At 48.8% G+C, this 15,527-nt stretch overlaps 1 protein-coding gene across 5 annotated transcripts in view; it reads left to right on the top strand.

Moving 5' to 3' along the window:
* The window catches only part of WDR54 (WD repeat domain 54), a 266,084-nt gene that overhangs the window by 118,385 nt on the left and 132,172 nt on the right, over positions 1-15,527 (top strand). For 3 of the 5 annotated variants that reach the window (XM_069632450.1, XM_069632452.1, XM_069632453.1), the window contains exon 3: positions 11,476-11,541. In XM_069632450.1, the coding sequence (XP_069488551.1) occupies positions 11,476-11,541 (66 nt within the window). The remainder of the gene's footprint in view (positions 1-11,475; positions 11,542-15,527) is intronic. The other 2 variants (XM_069632451.1, XM_069632454.1) reach the window with 1 other exon arrangement.

A 15,527-nucleotide genomic window follows, 5' to 3' on the forward strand; every position in this document is an offset into this window, starting at 1 on the left:
TGGCCAAATCACATGGACCACATAGAAATGAAGGTGCCAAGCAGGCCTTTCTACAGGAGACTTAAGGCTTGAGGGAGGGGTCAGAGTAAGAAGCCTGCTGGGGGGCCTTCATCCAAAAGCTGGCATGAGCCATAAAACACTAGTTAATATAACTTCTCTTTAAGAGCATTCCCTGCCCTGCAACATAGAACAGCTCCCCATCTGGCTACAACTTCAAGTCCTCCATAAAGCCTCACCTTCCTAACTCTGAAAACCCCCCTCTCCACCAGACTAACCTCCTCCATTAAGCATTCCCTCCCTTGCTCGTCCAGTGCTGTCTCCTCTCCCAAAGATCTTTACCACTTGTTCCTCTTCACCCTGTTTAACAATCTCTTCCACGATCATCCCTTTTTCCCACCCCCTTCCCTTCCTTCTCTATGATAATCTGTGCATTCCTGTTTTTTGTTCCAGGTAAATGTGCACTCTGCCATTCTCCAATTGGTTAGCTACTTAACACTTTCCTCCCATTTTAAAGTGTTGTTTTTATGTTACTCCAATCTATTCTCCCTTGATTATCTAATACGGTTATCCCTCACCTGGTCCCCAAGCACGGGTACCTAACCGGAGACGTCAGCAGTGAGGAAGAATCTGGGAATCCTCATGGACAATGGTCTTGCGTGGGGAACATCAAGTCAACACAATAGCAAATAAAAGTTTCTACCACCTACGTTTAATAAGACGGAGCCTGCCTTGCCTTAATTTCCCATACGGAACCCTTATGATAATTCCCTTGGTATTATCAAGAATAGACTACGCAAATAGTTTCTACCTCGGAATTCTTGTACACCTCACCAAAAAAATACAACCCATCCAAAATGTAGACTAAATAGATGAGAGCACATCACACCGGCCCTGAGAAATCTATACTGGCTACCAGTAAAGGAATGCATCCACTTCAAAGCCCTTTGCATTGCCCATAAATCACCACATGGACAAGGAGCTGAATTCCTCCAAGCAGAAATCACTCGATGCCAACAGAGAAGAGATTTAAGATCTGGCACCGACCTTCAAACAGAAACAAGACACTACGAGAAAAGAACATTCGGAGGAACCGCCTTCCCCCATATGATAGCTAAACTATGGAACTCGATCCCGAAGGAAATAAGAATGACGGAAGACCTCCTAACTTTCAGGAAACTACTAAAAACATGGCTATTTAACTCGCCAAGATAAACCGATACCAACTATACAACAACCACCACCATGAGAGAACCACCCCAACCTCTAATAATGTCCGCTTCTACAAAGTGTAAGCCCGGAGCAAAGACAACACAGGATAGATACCCACAGAAAGAAACAATAGCAAAGCTACACAGTACCCAGAGACCCCGCAAAACACACTAACCATCTTCCTTGTCTCTCTTCCACACACCTCTCACCTACCACACACACCCAGAGGGCTAGTGAAACAACCCACCAAAACACTCAAACTACACATCACTCTCTAAACAAGCTACAAAACCAATAACCTCTGACACCAAACAACTCAACAAACACTGGCCGCTGCCCTTGCAGACACAACAGGCTCCAGTTCACAAAACAAAGCACACCCAGAACTTTATTTTCCTTGTAAGCTGACACTCTGGCGAGAAGGCTCCCAGTGTCACTGTTCTTCCCGCCTGACTAGCCTGATTCCCATGCTTGAACGTGTAGTCTTTCTTCTTGGTTGATCCTCAGCTGACTGTAGGGCTCTTTAGCCTCTGACATGTCTGGGAAGTTGATTACTCACAGGATTGGCTTGGTGCCTGGCTGTGCCTTCTTTTTGTTTTATTTCATTTTTTTCAGTTACCACGTTGATCTTTATTTCCTCTTAAGGATTGGGAACCTTATAGGCCTGGCTTGTGACGGCATTGACTCCTCGGTAGTCCACACAGAACCTCCAATCCTTGGTACCTGCCTGGGAACTTGCCTTGGGGACAAGGACCACGGGACTGGACCAGGGACTGGTTGAGGGTTCAATAACACCCAGATTCAACATCTTGGCAACCTCAGCCTGGATGTGGTTCTTAACCGTATCTGACATTCGGTAGCTCCTGCTCTTGACAGGCACGCTGTCACCAGTGTCAATCACGTGCTTACACCACGGTGTAAGGCCTGGCGTCAGAGAAAACAGAGGCATACTGTTGGAGCAAAGTCCTGCAGGCCCTCTGCTGCTCGGTTGTCAAATCTGGAGAGAGCTGCACTCCCTCCACTGAGCCATCCTGAGGGCTGCTATGCAGCAAATCAGGAAGGGGCTCACTCTCATCCTCTTCTTGCTCTGAAGCTAGCAAGAGACATGAGACTTCTGCTCGCCGGTAGAAAGGCTTGAGCCTATTGACATGGAGTACCTGAGGGGCTACCCCTGGGAATCCCATGTCAACCAGATAGTTGACCTCGCCCATCTTGGAGATTATCCGGAAGGGTCCAGTCCATTTATCTGCCAATGCCCGAGGCTTGGTAGGCTCCATCACGAGGACCTCCTGTCCTGGAGTCCAATCCACTTGTGATGCTTTAAGGTCATGCCAGTATTTGTTCAATTCTTAGCTGGCCTTGAGATTTGCCGTTGCTTGACCCATATCTGTGTCATCCTCCGCCTGAGGCCTAACACATAGTCCCCCACTTGCTTGGCGGGACCGGGAGGGGTGGCTTCCAAACCTTCTCTGATCAAGGCGAGGGGCCCCCTCATGGGATGTCCAAAGAGTATCTCAAAGGGGCTGCAACCAACGCCTTCTTGATGTACCTCTCTGTAAGCAAACAGCAGGCATGGCAGGAGGAGATCCCATTTCCTCCTTAGGGGCTCTTCCAAAGCACCTAGCATGCCCTTGAGAGTTTTATTAAATCTGTCAACCAGACCATTGGTCTGGGGGTGGTAAGAAGTGGAGAACTTGTAGGTTACCCCGCACTCTTTCCACATGGTTTTCATGTAACTAGACATGAAGTTGGATCCTCGGTCACAGACAACCTCCTTGGGGAATCCAACACGGGTGAAAATGCCCAGGAGAGCCCGGGCAACCACCTTGGCCGTAACAGTCCGAAGGGTATAGCCTCAGGGTACCTGGTAGCATGATCTACCAAAACCAGGATGAACCGATGTCCACCTGCCGTGGGAGGGTCAAGGGGACCGACGATGTCGATGCCCACCGTCTCAAACAGTGTGCCAACCACTGGCAAGGGTTGCAGTGGGGCAATGACACTGCCTCCAGTCTTGCCAGACAACTGACAAGTTGGGCAGGTCCTGCAGTGGGACTCCACAATTACTCCCATCCGAGGCCAGTAGAAATGGGCAGAGAGCCTCTGCTTAGTCTTCTTGGTATCAAGATGACCAGCCAAGGGCACCTCATGCTGCAACTGCAGTAGGAAGGGCCTGCAAACCTGGGGTACCATCAACCTCTTGAGGGCACCAGGTTCAGGCTTAGTGGGCTCACTAACAAGGAGCTCACTCTCCCGATAAATCCGGAAAGTCCTAGGCACTTCTCCTTGTGCCTGGGACAGGGCCTGTTTCCTCAGACCCTCGAGAGAGGGACACTCTCTCTGTCCTTTACAGAAGTCTGCCCGGGAGGGTCCCCCTTCAGCTAACAAGCATTGAAGATCGGGATGATCCTCCGGGTTGAGAACCTCTCCCACAGGAAAGTCTTCTGGCTCTTCTACCACAGGAGTTGAGACAGGGTTTACCACTGGCCCCAGCCCGTCCGGAGCATGGATCCCAATGGGTGCTGTAGGAACAGCAGGAAGAGAAGGAGCTCCCTCCACAGAGGTGGCCTTCTTACTCTTCCTTCGTCGTGCCTTAGGCCGCGCCTTCGGCTTGGGTACCTGACTCACAGCCAGACCCGGTGTCACGTGTGATCTAGTGACCGCAGCAGCAGTCATGGGAAGACCATCCGCGATCAATCCCAACTCGACTAGATCGCTGCCTAACAGAATGTTAGCAGGGACATTGTCCTGAACCAGGACAGGACGCTTTGCTGTCTTGTCTCCAATTACGAGTGTGACTCGGGCGACAGGCGATAATTTGGGAGGCCCACCAGCTAACTTGGTGGTTCTCAGAGGAGCATCTACAAAGTCCTCTGGCTTGAGCAGGGTCCTGTCCACCACTGTCATGCTTGCCCCAGTGTCTCTCAAACCAGTAGAAGGCTGGCCATTCAGGAGGACACTTCTCAAAAATCTACGGGTGTTCTGTGGGATAGTCGCCAGTACTTCCGCGTACTGGTCCCAGGCCCCAAGGTACACTAAGGAAATCTCTACGGGAGCACCAAAGGTGATCCCTGTAGAGGAGGGGAGGACAGTGGTCTCCACCTTAGACATGGGGTTAGGGTAGGTCAGGCTGACAGCCTGTATTCCGAGTGCCTTACCTTTACACTTGGAGTCACCCCTTTTGTGATCCAGAGCCCCACAGTCCCAACAAGTGCCGGGAGTGCGGGGTACGGTACTGGAACCACCGGGAGCCTGCTTTTCAGCAGGTGGAGCACTATTCTTATTCCCACCCACAGATGACGTATCCCCACTAGACTTTTGGGTCTTAGGAGAGGAGGGTTTAGGTTTATTCGACTGTGACTGCTTTTGGGACGACTCAGCTTTCTGAGAGGCCCCTTTTTCTTTGTCCTTGTCCTTCCCACTGGAGTCCTTAGGGGACACCCGGTGGGAGACCCCCTTGTCAGCCAACCTAGCCAGCTTAAAGGGATCCCAAATGTTCTGGTCAGCAACATACTGACGCAGCTCCGGTGAACAGGCTTCAGAAAAATGCTCAAAAAACAATAGGTGGGACAATTCAACGAAAGTTTTCACCTTGTAACCATCAATCCACCCCATCATATTCATGTGCGCAGCACTCGCCCAGTCAACCCAAGACACATTCTCTCTAAATCCCTGAACCTTTTAAGGTATTGGGTAGGCGTCTTGCCAAACTTGGCTATCAAAGCAGATTTCATACACTCATACTGACCCCTTTCTTCCACACTCAGCTTCAGAATAAAGTCATATCCAGTTTGAGGCACTCTGCTTAGCAAACACTTAGCCCAATCTCTTTTGTCAACAACATGAATTCCACAAGCCATTTCAAATGCTTCAATCCATTGGAGAATATCCGAACCCTCTGAAAACACACCAACCAAATTCTTTATAAATTTAGTTGCTGGGGACCTGACACTCTCACTGGGTTTTGCTGTCTCCACTCAAGATTTCTCTAGCTGGATTCTCTGGCATTCAGTGTCCTTGTCTTTGAGTTCAAGATCCCTATTCTTGAGTTCAACTTGTTGCGCCAGCTCCTCCTTCTTAAATTTAGCATCTATTTCCAACTTGCAATATTCAAAGGCCAATTTCATCCTTAATAACTCAAGTTCCAAGGAATTGCTGGGGTTCGGAACAGAGGCAGCAGGAATGGCGGCATTCCCAGAAACAGATTCAGTAGAAACCCCAGGGGCAGAGTCCTCATTGGTTGCGTTCCCCCCTCATCAAGAGTTTCACCATCGGTCTGGTAGTCCACCAGGGCAGCTATCAGCTCAGCCCTAGACTTATCCACAAAGTCTAACTCCCTGGCTTCACAAGCACTCTGGAGAACCTCTAAGCTCATCCGAGTCAATTTACCATTCGCAATAGACTCCATTGCTTGTATTTTTTTTTTAAATAAAAGTATTTTATTGGCATTTATATAAGTACATAATAACCATCAAACGGTAACATAACAAACAAACAACAACCAATTAACTACCACAGTCTTCATAGCTGAACGTATTGTTCTTAGTTGTGGTGAGGGGGAGGGGGGCCGGTGGTCGGTGTACCCAAGGTCACGGGGTTGAGTTTCCGGGTTGTCCATTCTTGGGGGTAAACCCCAGGCAAGTCTCTGGTAGGGGTGAGAACTCAGGGGGGTTTGTGATCCCAAGCATATTGGATGTCGCAAAACAGGGCCCTCCATGATTCTAGGGTGTCATTGGAGTTATCATCGCTTGAGTTGATTCCATCTTGCCAGGCTCTGGTCTCTGCCTCTGTCCACTTTTCCAGGTTCTTAAGCCAATGTCCATGCCTCGGGCCCCCTGGTGATTTCCATGCCATAGCTATGGACCTTTTTGCGAGGATGCAGGCTAGGTACATTAGTTTGACCAGGTGTTTGTATTTGCTCAGTCTGGGATGGGCTCCTAGTAAGCATTCCTTTGGGTTCCATTCATATCTTCTGAGTCCCGCTTTAGTGCAGGTGCTTTCTACCATGGACCAGAATTTTGCCGTTTTGGTGCAGGTCCAGAACATGTGGATCATGTCCGCGTTATCATTTCCGCACCAGGGGCAGTTCGGAGATGCTTGTTTGTTAAAGGTACAACTCTTAGTGGGGTCATGTATGTTCTGTGTAGCACATTCAGTTGAACTTGTTTGAATCTAATATTCCTCGACACCTCTTTGGGGTATAGTAATATTCGCTCCCATTCACTGTCAGATAGTGTGATTCCCCAATTCGGTTTCCCATTTTTGTCTCAGGGATGCGCTTTTTGGATTGGATCTGTCGTTCAGTTTGATGTATAAGCGGGAGACCGGCTTCCAACCATCTGCTAGGTCGTACATTTCCTGGAGGAGGGGGTCCGGTGGGGGTTCCTCTGGCCAGACAGGCCATTGTGCCTTAGCTATCCTCTTGAGGCGGTGGTACCACCAGAATTGGGTGTTCGAGAGGCCTTCATTAGCTTGTAGCGATTCAAGTTCTCTGAACATGCCATCTTCAAACAGGTCTCCCCATGTGTAGATTCCGGCTCTCTCCCATTTCCTGGCTGTCGCTAGGTCCGCCTGAGATTTGCATACATCCGCCAGAATGGGGGTGTTGGGGTTGTAGGGATGTTTTAATTGTCGAAGGAAGCCAGTTCTGGCCCATATCTGCCTGCCCAGGGTAACAATCATGGGGACTTCAGATGTTTGTTTTGTCGGGTTCCAAAGCATTTCTTTGGGGAATAGCTTGGAGGTTGCGTGTTGCAGGAGCCCCACATCAGCTGATGGGTCATTGGAGAGCCATTTCGTCACGTGGCTGAGTTGTGCTGCTAGATAGTACCTTTGCAGATCGGGTAGTTGTATCCCTCCTTCCTTGTACGGGAGCGTAAGTGTAGGTAAAGAGAGCTTGTGTCTGGATGACCCCCATATGAAGTCTTTGATTAGAGAGTCCAGTTTTCTGAAGAAGGGAGGTCTGATGTAGAAGCAAACGTTCGTTAAGTGATATAAAAAACGGGGTAGAACTATCATCTTGACTATTGCCGCTCTGCCCATCACTGCCAGTGGTAGCTTCGACCAAAAGTTCATGGATTTGCGGAGTGCACCAACTGCTTTTTCAGTGTTGTGTTCATGCGTGAGTGCAGGGGTATGACACACATCGACTCCTAGGTACTTAAACTTCTCTTATTGCCATTGTATCCCGACGTCTGGTAGATCGGACTTATCCAGACCCCTGAGTCTGGCCAGTGGAAACGCACACGACTTTAGCTTGCTAAATATTATCCCAGAGTATCGGGCATAGTTGTCTAGGATGTCAAACGCGACTTGTGCATTGAGCTGAGGGTTATTTAAATACAGGAGGACGTTGTCCGCGTACATGGATATTATGGAATGGTCACTGCCCAGCTCAATGCCCGCGTCAAAATGTTGTTTCCTGAAATAGGTGTCTACTGGCTCCAGGCCCAGTATGTATAACATCGGGGACAGCGGGCATCCTTGCCTCGTGCCCCGCTGTATCGCCCAGGCTTTGAACACCGTCCCTCCAGTCTTAACTCTCGCTGCCGGGGAATTATACAGTACGTCGACCCATTTTACAAAGCCCTCGCCAAAGCCGAATTCCCTCAGTACTTCTATCAGCCACTCCCAGTAGATGGAATCGAAGGCTTTTATGGCGTCTAGCGATAGCACCGCTAGGTCCTCGTCCCGATCATAGGTCTCTGCCATGATGTGCAGGAGCCTCCTCAGGTTTGCGGTAATGCTCTCCTCACCTCCACCTTCTTTTGCTGTCGATGGCGGGGCTCCCCGGACCAAGGGGCCAGCGTATCCTCTCACGGTGTCTCTCCGTTTCTCGCTCCTCGGCCGCTACGGAGGCCGCAGCCCAGGGCCCAGGCCCGGTCTCCCCAGGCGGGAGCGCCGGCTTGTCTTTCCGGTCAGCCGCTGCAGCAACAGCAGCTCTGACCCGGGCAGAGGGGCAGGCTCCTCCTTATTTTTTGGTCGTGGCGGCAGCTTGTGGGTCGGCTTCGCTGTGAAGGCGGTTAGCGTTTTCCTCCGGCGCTGGCTTCAAAAGATGGCCACCATCTTGGGTCCCGCCAGCAGTGGGGGGGGGGGGGACCTTTGCAGGGGAAAATCCGTGGGTCCGGAGGTCCAAGCCCAGGAGAAAACCACAGATTGTGTCTGGGGCCGGTTCTCCTTCCCTCGGAACCGGTTCTTTCTGTCTCAGATGCAATTTCAGGCAGGCAAAAGGATCGAGATACGGCGTCTCTGCCGGAGCACGGCGACTCAGCTTCCACTCGCCATGAGCTCCAGGCCACGCCCCCTAGACTCCATTGCTTGTAATGCAGTTCTTTTGTACACACCCAAACCTTAATCTAATAAAGTGTACATATTTTGTAAGTGGCACGGTTATACACTGATTCTTAAAACAATAAGCATCCCACTGCTGCCACCAGTGTAAAGCCTGATAGGGGGTGTCTGTACTGCTCTCTATATGGTAGAGGAGAGGCACAGAAGACCCCAGCCAAGATTCTCTATAAGGTAGCAATGGACGAGCAATCAAGGCCTAGCTTCTCAGGAGGTGATGCGGTCTGGTTCTTAAGTAAAGTGTAGTCCCCGAACCCCCACAAAGGAATGTCCACACAATGTATTACTGAAAACACAGTCTTTATATAATTAATATTCAAAGGTATGTACACGATCACAATAATGCACTTTGTACTCGGAAGTCAATAATGATAAATATCTACAATTCTAAAGTGGTACCACTAGTGTTATCAAATCTCATTAAAGTGCATCAACTGAACGGTTAAATTGTCACACAGATCAATAACGAGGAAACCAGCAATAGAGATAGGACGGAACGCAAGATGGTTGAAACAGTAGGCAGAATACTGACCCCTACCACGAGGCACAGTTCTGAGTGGAGATCCCCCCTACCTGGGCAACCTGTAAATAAAGATATATAGCACAAGCCCAGTCCATATAATGTTCAATTGTCTTACTTCTTCCTATTAAGGTTTTACCCCCCCAATGTACCTGGTGGAGTAGAGTTCTCCGACGATGCGTCGACCGATCCTTCTTGAGTGCCCTCCCTTTAAGGCGGGAGTCACGGGTCGTCGAACGTCCGACGGTGAACAGGTAGAACTATGGCAGGGAAGTGACAGCTTCGTTCCTAGTGGTGCTCGTCGACGACAGAGCATTGGCGTCCTGCGAGGAAGAGGCATGCGGGGCACCTCGGGGACGATAGTTCTGGACCGCAAAGAGATGATGAAGAACTGTGGCCCAGCAAGGGCGTAGAGTCGTCAGCGTCTCTGTGGTCCTTAGGTGGCGGGAAACCCACCGGTGGATGCTCCTCGGCGCGTCGACGGTCAGGCCTTCTCCAGCGGGAGACAAGCGGGTGATGATGCAGACGAGAGCGTCCGATGATCAATTGAAGTTCTTAGGCAAACAGGAGCACGGCGGCTCCGGTCGGCGACGGCGGTCGTCGACCGGGGCGGACAACAGTCCGAGTGCTTCTCCTTGGAGTTCCTCAGCAGTCCCCGTATCGGGTCGGCAGCCTGTCGAAGGTCTCTCTACCAGGGAGCGTTGGCAAAGATCAGCTGTGTACGATGGTCCCTCGTAGCTCGGGAAGAGGGCGCCTTACCAGGTCCTCTCTGGGTCAGTCCTTGGAGGCACAGCAACTTTCAGATTGTGAAGGAGAGCAACAGCAATTCTTCTCGTCCAGCAGGGCTTCAAGGTCAAGCTTCAGTTACTCCAGTTACTCGTCGTATTGGACTTCAGCTTCTGAACACGATTCCTAGCAGTGAGAGGTCCCCAGATGTACTGTTGATCTCCCATTCATTCCGCTGGGTCAGACTCAAGCATCCAATCACGACTACGGCATTCATGCAGGCAGGCAGCCAATCAGGCACACGAGGTATTCAGGCCATTCACTTCTCTCCAGACACTCGAACAAGTTATGTGTATTGGGACAAGTACCGAGCCATTCAACACTCCAAGCTGCATTCATACCGGTTTCGGGCAGGGGTCTCTCAGTCATTATGTCAACCACCAGATACTAGACACCCACAACACAGAATGCATATTCGTCACACACTCCATTCACCCAGTTCCCACCCACAGGAGGTACCCACTACATACATCACTGGGAAGGCTCCAGCTAGTCTGGCCAGGCCTTCACAACAACACCATAAATGGCATTTCCACCCAACAGCCAGTCAGGGGGAAGGGACAGAGTCAGGGCTTCCCAGGACTTTGGGAAAACAAGGTTGTGGGTAATCGAAAGCAAGAAGCCACCGGGGCCATCTTGTTTTCCATCAGGAATCAACTGATCCCAATGGCAGGGCCTGGGTATCCCAAAATGGAGGATACTCCGCGCACCTGTCAAATTCAGCATGGATCTGCCACCAGCCCCTACCCTGCTCTGCGGGCCACCCACAGGTGCCCAAAAACATACACTAGGGGCCAGGGTTGTACCCCCACCTATGGGTGCCATAAGGGTATCCCACGGGTCTGTTCACCATACCAAAAGAGAGCTGCACCGCCAGGAGTCCCACATGAACTCCTGCACGGAAAACACGACAGAACACACAATAAAAAGCAGTAAAGGACAAGGATACGGAGGCCCTGTCCCTCCAATGCATTTTCAACATCACACAACAACCGTGCCTTTCTTAAACAAAGTAATTATTAGCATTCCGGTAAACCAGCCGGGATGCTAATAGCAAGAAACCCCTCTGGGTTGCGGCGTACCGGGGCAGGTAATGCCAGGGTGAATGTTAAAGGACTTGCTTTGCTCGGGCTTCTCATTGGCCTGGGCATTACCTGGCCTGGTAAAGCCCCTGCTTATCTGGATTTATTGCTTAATTGCCACCTGTAAAGGTTGGCACTGCTTTCTCTCGGGCTTCTCTCTGAGTTCTAGAGTATGACCCAACGGCCTTACAGGACTTTCACGTGTCCTTCTTTGGCGCGCTAACGGAAGGCACAGGGAAGCTGTTGATGACTCATCCCTTCTCCTTACCAAGATCATGCTGGATAGGTCCTGCATCCCTGCTCAGTGCCCCTCCCGCGCCTTCTTTCTGGTGACTCAGTGGGTATGTTTTGCAGGTGCCATTAAACCTTTCTAGTTTTTGGGTTATCAAGCCATTTGCAATTACTCAATTAACTGGTATGGCCGAATGAAACTCCATAAAGATCAGCCCCCAAACGCCCTAGAATCCTGCTGCGTGTGCCCCTTGATTGCAACCTTGCTAATCTCTGTTCACAATCTCCTTTATCTTTCAGGCATCCTGGTGTGCTTTGCCATATCGAGTTCTTCTGGTGCTCACCTCCCAGAAAGGGATTCAGGTAGGAGTACCTAGTGTCTCTTTCTATATTGCATGAGGTGACAGATTTCTCTTGGTGGAAAGAAATATCAATGTACAGCGGCTTGTGTTCTAGATTTGTCCAGGAGTGTTGCAAGTTGGAGTCTGGGCTTTTGGATGGAAGAGTTTGTAGTTGGTGTTTGATGGCTGGAAATGTGCTACAATCTTTGAGCTATGTTCTTGTTGCTGCAGCTAAGGCGTGCCAGTGCAGCAGCAAAAGGTGTCGCAGGCCTGTCCAGCCTAAGGATCATGTGGAAGAGGTGCCTGGATGGGACGCATGTGAATGGTATGTCGATTAGGCAGTAGCAGAGGTAACACTTCAGAGCTAGAGTTGTGCTCTAATCTGTTGCTTCGTCACTGCAGGGTATATCTGCGCAAGTGGCACTGGGAAGTTTGGTTGCCATTCTAAGACATGCAGTGTTTATGCTTTTGGTTATTAAGTGTGTTCACCTGCATTAAAGCTAGTGAGAAATTGATAATGTTTGAGGAGTCCGCTATCTGGTTTCGCTGGTGATGTTCTTCTGCTCCAGGAATCGCTGATTGTTTTGCAATTAAGTTGTGTATCAAAGGAGCCACTTATGTGGGTTCTATGATAGGTACTATGTAATGAAAGTCCTGCTTAAAGCCAATGTATTTTCAGGTGTTTTTTAAACCTTCCACGCTCGGGAATCCGGTAAAAGAATGGCCAGTTATGTGACTAGAGGGCGTTTGGGGCTTTAGAGGCAAATGGTTTGACATCTTAGAAGCACAATCAAAGTGGTCTGTATGCCAGATAGAAAAGCAACAACCCAGCTTTGAGGATACCTCTAGACCAGTGGTCGTTAAACTGTGGAACCGCTCCTCCCCCTGTGTAGAGCCCAGAGGGTGTCCAAGGTGCTGCAAGGCTCTTTAAAAAAGAGCTTACGATGACTGCCTTTAATAGAAAGTATCAGCAGGTGTAGCTTGTGCAGGAGTGCAGGGGCAGGACGCAATAATTCCACTCAAGGGGGGGGCAAAAATAAATAGGTTTGACTACCACTGTTCTAGACCCATGTACTCTTTGAGTAGATATTTTTCATTCTTGCACTACCAAACTCGCTGAATTGAAAGGCTCTCCTGAAATTACTCTGCTCAGCCTGGTGAGTGATTTCATGAGTGATGTCATTATTGGCTATGGCTTCCTGGAAAATCCAGACTGATTCACTCAGGAGCCTTACCCCAGAGTTCCGTAAACCTCCATACTCTTGGACAGAAGAAAGTGAGGCAGCCATGGACACTATACAGGTCAACGGGATCTCCAGAAACCCCAGTATGTCCTACAGAGCGGCCTTGGGAAATCTTAAAAATTGAGGTTTTACTCTTAAATCCTTTTATTAATGATATGATAGGTTATTTATAACGTGCTTAATACCCAGAGGTTTCTAAGCGCGGACCCGGGGATCGAACCTGTGTAGCTCCATGTCGTCTTGCTTCCAAGGCAAGCATGTTGCCCCTGAGCTATCCTCCCGAGACATAATGCATGAGTATTACTGTTTTAACCGTGAGTCAAGGAGTGATTATTTTAGTTGGCAATGCATTTAAGCAAGCATACTGGTGAGGGGTTCAGAAGACCGATGTAACAATGTGTGCACAGGGGTCAAAGTAGATGGTCCTAAACGCCCTCTCTAGTAAAGAACAGAGCCGTCGAGCATCATTCTACGGCTGGTATTGAGGTACAATTAGTTCCAGACAAGCACAGAATAACATACTAAATATATATATGCTTTAATAGAAGTAGTGCATTAAATAACTACTGTTCAAATATGTACGATAAGGTAAGTAAGAATATAGTGAAACGCAGCCAGTGGAAATAGACGGGTACAGTTGAGTAAAATACCAATTATCCCCTGTAGAAAATTCAGTAGGACTTGGGTGCATTGATTTTACAATCAATCTCTAACAAACATAGATGATATTTAAAAATGCGCTAAATACAGTTACCAGGTCATGGAAAGACCCTGCTCCCCTTGAAAAGCAGTGGGAACAGAAAAGTACATTCGTACACTTACATTTGTCATTAGAGAGTTTTTAGAGTTCCAGAAATGTGCCAATGGAGTTTAATAGGACAACCAAATAGTTATTTTGCAGGTAGAGGTAAAAGGTAAGTATATAATACTTGCAGCCCACTAGTGCAAGAAAGGCCGCAACCACAACGGTGAGGAGTCAACAGCACCCCGCCAGAGAAACTCTAGACCATTGTTTCATCACCCAAGGAATGGAGAAGGATGGTTTCTGGGTGAGGCTCAAGCTCACAAACTTAATACAGTCGTAGTCAGGGGGCATAGAAGGCCCTGTGCACCCAGTGCTACGGGAACCTGGGGGACAACACCAGCAGGGTATCCTGAGATGACTCCTCGAGGCCATGGCTGTGACGGAAATGGCACAGGGAGTGTAGTATTGTGTGGGGCCGCCCAGATACCTTTGCTGGACCCTGGCTACAAATAACAGAAATCCAGGAGGTGGCAGGACCAGGTCACCAGGACTCAAATGGAGAAGAAACTTCTGCAGATGACCAACAATGAAGGAGTCTGCCACAGCTGTGACAGCACCAAGGCGTTTCGAGGATGACCCAGCAGGCAGGTCACAGGCAGCTTAAGTGGAGACTGGGACCGGCCAGACAGAAGGGGCGTTCACTCACAGAAGAATAGATGCAGGAGGTGATGTAAGTACACTTGTACCATGACTAGGCAAAGCCGGGCTGGAGAAGTAGGCAGTTACTCAAGTTCCAGCAAGGCAGCAGTTGGGCTCTCTCCTTCAGTCCAGTGAAGACTACAGGTGCAGAAAGGCTTGAAGGGAGCATCAGAAGCTGCATACATGTAGTTCCAGCATGCAACGCTGGAGGGAACAAAAAGAGACAAACAGGGATGCATCCACAAACGTTAGGACCCAGCTGTGACAGCAAGGTTAGGATACATGGAAACAGCTCATCTCACCAACAATCCTCCAAGTAAGTTCGCCACAAATCTGTTGAAAGGTCTTTTTTCTTTTTTCTCCTACGGGCTCCCACCAATTAGTTGATATTGCTGTTTTACGGTGGGCGTTACTCTCTGGTAACTTTTAGGAATCCAGCAGAATGCCCCCTTACTTCCCTTGGACTGACTAAAGGTCTTCTATTGGATTAACCCCCCTGCCCCGTCTCTGGTTTATGTTGTATGGTGCAAAAGACTTGTCGAGATTTGAAGCTGCTTCTGGATTTTCCTGAGACTTTCTTGGACTCTTTTCCTCTACTCACTGAGGATGTATTTTCACTGTGGCGTTTGCTTCTGGAATTGTGGACTCCGACCCTTGACCCTGCATTGTAGTCGTCTTTGTGCCGTTGGAGCAGTGTTACCCTTTTCTTCCCAGGACTAGGGCACTCAAGACCTCCTGAGGTTTTGATCTTCCTTTTGGACCCACTGTCTGATTTGTTTATACTAGGATAACTACTTCAGCTAACTAAAAGTCAGGTGGGGGGAAAGGTTGGGGGAGAGGTTGTAGGATGCTTTAATCGGCATCTAGTTCAGGGGAATGTTCCACCCCACCCAAATCAGGCACGCACAATTTTCATTTATTTAATAACGTTCTTTTATGAAACTGGAACCTGCAATTTAACATTATTAATTCCTTCGAGCTTCCTTCTCCTCTCGGGACAAGACACACACAGGTTTGCACAGAGGGTCGATCTGTTAAATAGAAATAATGGAATCCATTTGAATGCAAACAGCTAGATCTATGATATTCCATATCAATTGTGAAGAAATCATCTTTTTTTTAATTGAATTTTAGCTGAAATCAATCAACTTTTTTCAATTCACAAAATAGAAACAACACATTTCATTCAACATTACATTTTTTACAGAAAGAAGAGAAAATTAAGTTATTTACACAAATAAAATTCCAAGCTTAGTTACAAAAATAAAATCGATATAATTAGATGACACACTGGAACATAATCATTGACATAAACTTGTGATT

Source organism: Ambystoma mexicanum, chromosome 6q (assembly GCF_040938575.1).
Source record: "Ambystoma mexicanum isolate Mex_15411 chromosome 6q, UKY_AmexF1_1, whole genome shotgun sequence".
Lineage (NCBI taxonomy): Eukaryota > Metazoa > Chordata > Amphibia > Caudata > Ambystomatidae > Ambystoma > Ambystoma mexicanum.